Source organism: Zeus faber (genome assembly GCF_960531495.2).
Source record: "Zeus faber genome assembly, chromosome: 17".
In the NCBI taxonomy this organism is placed as follows: Eukaryota; Metazoa; Chordata; class Actinopteri; order Zeiformes; family Zeidae; genus Zeus; species Zeus faber.
In genome coordinates this window covers 13,108,317-13,114,316 of record NC_137204.1, presented here as the reverse complement: position 1 = coordinate 13,114,316, position 6,000 = coordinate 13,108,317, and the positions used below count along the sequence as shown (strand labels likewise).

Below are 6,000 nucleotides of genomic sequence, written 5' to 3'. Positions count from 1 at the left end.
GACTCTAATATTCTCTGAAACAGATTCTAAATAAGAGAACATTTCCAACAATCTTTTCATAACAAACTGATCTGACTGACTGAACTGAAGAAGAAGAAGAAGAAGAAGAAGAAGAAGAAGAAGAAGAAGAAGAAGAAGAAGAAGAAGAAGAAGAAGAAGAAGAAGAAGAAGAAGAAGACAATTAACAATAAGGGGAGTATAGCAAGGTCACTCTTACCTGTATATAGGGTCATGCATGATCAGCATCTTGCTCTCATCCCAGGTCCATTCCTTCCTCTGTTTTTCAGAGAGTACATTTGAGACTCAAGTGAATAAAACAATGACCTTGTAAACATTGCAAATTTCTGGAGATTGGGGTGGTCCTGTGCATTTTTATCTCTAGATCTTCTGCACGTCACAATAGTTGCCGCTGTGTTAAAAGCAGGGTGGATTGCTGATGGTTAATTCTGTTTTCCTGGGCATGTTTCACACTTGCACGGTTGGGCAGTGAGGCGTTACAGTAATAATATTACTGCGACAGATGAGAAGGGCAAACCTCCCTCCGCATCCTGACCAGCAGCCTTTCAGTCTGGTACGGCAGCTGTACCGCCTCCCACCAGAAGGCCCTCCAGAGAGCGGTGAGGACGGCAGAGAAGATCATCAGAGCCTCCCTCCCGACTTCTATACAGGATCTATACCGGACACGCTGCCTCAGCAGAGCAACTAATAGTTAGACTCCACTCACCCCGCCCATGGTCTGTCTAACCTTCAACCCTCGGGCAAACGCTGCCGCAGTATGCGGTGCAAGACTGCCAGACTCACTAAGAGCTTTTCCCCCACAGGCCATCAGACTACTCCATTCCCTTTAATGCTGCTACTTTCGTGCGACAAATCAATGTTTCATCACTCGAGCTCTTTATTTGATATTTACCAGTGTCTAGTTTACATTACTGTGCAATCCAACCACTGTGAAATGTCTGCAGGTCTATTGTGTTGTCTGTCTACGCTGTTTATTATGTCTATTTGTTGCTGTGCTACGTGTATTTGCCTTTTACGTCTATATCTGCACATTGTGGGCCCACTGTACCATCACATCTATTAGTTACCCCCCAAAAATAACTTGTTACTACCTTACTTTTGTTGATTCATTTTCATATTCGTTGTGCCGCATTTTGAGTTTGTTTGTATGTATGAGTGAAATCAGATTTTGCTGCACGTAGAGTCCCGCCCCTGAGCTATGTCGCACACAGCTGAATGGTGTAAAGCAGAACTGCTTCACGGCAATATCTGATGTCACGGTGCTTTACGTTATCTGCACCTGAGCATTTTAGTGTGTGTAGAAGACACTGGTAGTGTCAGTCGTTGAAGCCTGAGCTGCACTTACCGCAATTCACACAGAGGCCCACATGCAAAGTCTGAATTTTGAGGACAAAGGACGCCATTACCAATTTTGTTGGGTGTAATGGTATGGAAATATAACGAGTAGTGAAACAAATTGCTGTTGGCAGGGAGTGATAAGTAAAGCAATAACATTACTTTTGAAAATAGTAACCAGTAATGAGTGGTTTGAGTGACGAGCCCAACACTGGCGACATGGCAGGTGATATTTTGGTGAAAATAAAATTACCTTCTGCTTTTTCCGTAGCATCACTTTGACCCCGTCCACAGATACCACGATGCTGACCTTCTTCTTCTTGATGTTTTTGGCCTTAAACTCATACTGGAAAAAAAAAAAAAGCATACAGATAGATAGGATCACTATAGAGTAAGAGCACATGAAATATTTATACAGTAACATAAACATTCTCAGATCCGTCCAAATTCTACTATCATTTTTGTTTTCTAAGTGCAAACACAACCTGTACCCTTGGCAGTAACATTTTTTCTTTTTTTAGATTAAAACAATTTTAATGGTACGTACAATTACAGTTCCAAACATGAATGCAAACATATCTGCTTGCACATCCATGCATGCATACCTAATTGCACACACAGCGGGCCAGCGTTGCATCCCTGTTCATGGCTATGCTGCTAAAAATATGTCCTTTAAGGACCACACTACCGTATATATGTATACGGACAACCATGAGGTTATTTTGCTGAAAGGTGTATACAAAGATATATATTTTTTTGAGTTGTCTGTCTATAACGGTCTCATGAGCTGTCTCTTAAGATTTCAGAGCAAAAGTAGTGTAACAATCAACGGAGATCCAAAAAAATGGGCTTTTGTCTTGGGCCCATTTGCTGAATGGTACAGCTGTGTCTACGTGACGAAAAGTGACAAACACTTTTCCACCTTGTTTCCGGGATGGGATTTCCCTCTGTTGGGGAAGTTAGCCAGACTGCTTCGTCAACTCAAATCGCTGTCGCTTTTACACATAAAGCCAGTCCAACTTTTGTGAGCCACCAGGCCCACTGAGTGACTTCTACTTTACAGCCATCCTGTTTTAATCTCAGTTTAAAGGCGGCAAGTTTTTTTTTTTTTTTTTTTTTTAAATCAGAAGGTTGTATTATTGTTTTATGGGAGAAGGGAAGAGGAAAAGTCATGGCTAAAGGGGCAGTGTTAAGGGAGCGGGGGTTGATAAGAGAGTGTGTGAAGAGGACGGTGGAGGAGAAAAGGGAGAGCAGAGGAGCGGAATGGAATGGACTAATGGGGGTAAGAAATCCTTGACAGTCCGGAAGGAGAAGGGAGCATGGTGAGTGGCTCAGGGGAAATAAGCCAAGGAGGGAAGAGCACAAATGGAGAACAGGGAGAGATCCGAGGAGATGGGAGGAGACAAGAGAAGGTGCTGAGGGATGGCACAGGAGTTGAGGAGAGGCAGGCATTATGCAAGGGCAACTTAGAAAGCCAAAACTTCTGATCCGAGAGCTAATGCTGTGATGAGACTATTACCTGTAGCTGAACCGCACAAGCCATAACACGCTGTATTTAATAATAAGACATTATGGGATTCACCCTTCCTCTGATTGAGGCACACGTGTCTCTGCTTGTCTGTAGATGTTGCCTCAAAATAGCAAAATCGAATTTTCCTCAGTATTAGGACAAAATAAAGTTACAATAAAGCCTACAGGTAGGTCTGTCCATTCATGCTCGCTCTTGTACCCACTATACACTTGGCATTAACATGCACCTTGGGCTCAGACCTATAGAAATACAGAACTAGACACAGTAAGCCCATTAAATCCATATCAGATTGGTTGACGCCATTTTCGCATTTTACTGCCACACAATTACATCACAATCACTTGGTTTAGCTATTTGTGACTGTATGAGACATTCAGGTTCAGATTTTTTTGACACATGACCAAACAATACATTAAGCCACAAGCGAGCTTGAAGGCATCGTGCAGCATCTTATGTTTTTCTAAATTTGATATAATGGCCGAGTCAAAATAATACCTACAACAAATAACCATGTACAAATGCCAAAGTTCCTTGCGAGTATGTGACATGGAGCTGGAAGTGGTTCGCGGACTTCTCAGCGCAACATAAATGGGTAAAAAAAAACAACAACAACTTTGTTAGGTCGTCAAATAACTTTTTCAATTAAATTGCTTGCGGTTATCCATCCAAAAGGTGTTATCGTTCCAAAAGTTGTTCTCAGTAAGGTGGACATACTGTGTATAATAACAAAAGACATACTTCTAAAGCACGCTCGGAGAAGCAGCGGGCTTGTCTCTTTCATCTGGTTGATCACAGTCCAAACATGCCCCTCTGTGCAGCAATCACTTTGTAATAACGAGTACGCAACTGTGCTTCATTCTGACTTTCTTGGAATTTCTAGGTGAACACCAGTAAGAGACACGTGTGATGTGCAGCCCGTTGTTGAAATGCTCAGAAGCGTTGACATTTTACTAATCTCACAATCCCTGAGGAATCCCTGTTTTTAAATGCGCTTTCATTAACCCTCTTAATGGATGTGCTTTTTTATTTTTTTTATTTTCCTATGGAGCTTTAATTCCAAGCAATATGTGAGAAATGTTGTGCTGTGAGGGGTTCAAAGCAACGTGAAAGGATTTTTGCTCATCAACAAAAAGCAAATAACACCTTTCCCATTGGTGAAAACAACAGTAGACAACTATGTATTTGAATCTTGGTTTCACAGTTTATAAACTCACACCACACGGAAAGTTTGGCACAGTTTTCTCCTTCTATTTCAGCAGCCATGACCATCAAAATACTAAAGCACAGAGACTGAATGTCAGAGAGACAAAGCCGGGGGGCCAATGACCGATATAGAATGCCCATATCATGTTTTTTTTTTTTGCATCTGATTAAAAGCAACAATTAATTTAATAATAATAACAAATGAGACACAAAATTGCTGAACTTAAATTAACATTTGATTAAGACTAATAGTACTGTCTGCATTGTTAAAAATGACAAATTAAAATAATTAATTTGAAACTAATTAAATGTCGGCAGATAATCAAAAAACTGAACTTTGTAAAAAAAATATATATATATGAAAAATAAATAATTATAAATGATAAATAAATAAATATTTAGCTGCGTCATATTAGGCTCTCTGTTACAGAAGTGCAGGATTTATTGTGATTCTCAAGAGAAAAGAAAAACTCCATTTGAATTCTGTGTTAGGTTTACGTTTTGTGTTTGAATTTTGTGTTTGTATAGCATTTCCAAACAGCACTCCTGTTGTTTTCTTTCAAAACCGGTCGCAGCGGCTCTGCACGTGACATCTTTAATGAGCTTACACCAGGGCTGAACGATTTGGGAAAATAATCGAACTGCGATTTTTTTTTAGACCAATATTGCAATAACGATTAGTAGGTGATTTTTTTTTTAAAGTTCTTAATCTTCTCTATTATTCACTAAACACAAGCAATAAATCATTCAAAAGTATGACCAACACAACATTGGATGCAGTCAACACATAAACTGCTCTTTCCTGTAGGCCAGGCCCACGTGTTATGATGAAATGAGATGAACTGATGCAGGTATTGAGATGAATAACATGGTTCAGCCCTAGCTTACACCATAACAAACCGGAGTGAATGAGACAGTGAAGACAGCAAGTGAGTGGGAGGAGGCGGGGCTATGTGGGCCCTGGTGTCTGTCAACTCGCTGTCAGAGAGAACGAGGAAGCACAGCTGGTACATCGATATTGCGGAAAATGAGTATTGAAACCGTTTCAAATATTCAGAATCAATATGTTCAGAAAAATCAATATTTTTGACACTAGTATGTAAACATTTTTGTTTATTGGCCCGGTGAGCGCAGGCATCGGCCGATGCCGATTATTATTCATTATAGTGAAGAAATTCAATTTTCTGGACTTCACTCAGCTGTTCTTTCCGTTCTTATCAATACCAATACCTGCTTTGTCATGATATTACTAATGATTGTTGCTCAAGTATTTCTTGTCTGTCAATATTTTTCTTAAGCACCAATAACCATCTCCTAAATATTGTAAAATTATGGATATTAATTAATGCTATTAAAATAAAAATTATATTTGTAAATAAATAATAATTATTTTATTTTAGTAATTTTAAATATTGTGATATTTGATTTAGTCAACCTCTCTGGTTTTTCTTTCAATTCAAAGAAAGTGAAAGGAAAACATTTTCTAAATTCATGACTCAAGCGGAATCCAACTTGAAATGGAGCCAATATTGCCTCTAATACCCGTAGTGGCTCTAATGGGAAAAAAACATATGACATGTTTAAGACCAGATGAAGACAGGAGCAGGCAATTTTTTTCTATCTTTGTTTTTGGAAAGAATAATAAATCGTGCACACTTTTTATGTTTTATTTTTTAATTTATGCATCTAGGTCGAGCAACAGCAAAGAGGTTTATCTTAGCTTGTCTCATGCATTGTGTAATATGTATGTGGTTATGTGTGGAAAATAATATGAACTAAGTAGAGTCGCGGACTGATGCTGTCTCAGAGGAGCTTGCCTATCAACACGTCTGAGCAGAGTGCTAAAATGGTAGTGATAAAAAAGGCGAGAAAGGAAATGAAAGAATACTTAAAAAATACACGTACAAAGATGG

General features: G+C 39.2%; 1 protein-coding gene across 1 annotated transcript in view; it reads right to left on the bottom strand.

Moving 5' to 3' along the window:
- Positions 1-6,000, bottom strand: part of LOC307242955 (carboxyl-terminal PDZ ligand of neuronal nitric oxide synthase protein) — a gene marked incomplete at its 3' end in the record, with an annotated part of 48,598 nt that overhangs the window by 17,392 nt on the left and 25,206 nt on the right. Inside the window, exons 3-4 of the mRNA XM_080017603.1 lie at positions 1,607-1,699; positions 218-276 (exon numbers count right to left, since the gene is read on the bottom strand). Coding sequence (XP_079873729.1) covers positions 218-276; positions 1,607-1,699 — 152 coding nt within the window. The remainder of the gene's footprint in view (positions 1-217; positions 277-1,606; positions 1,700-6,000) is intronic.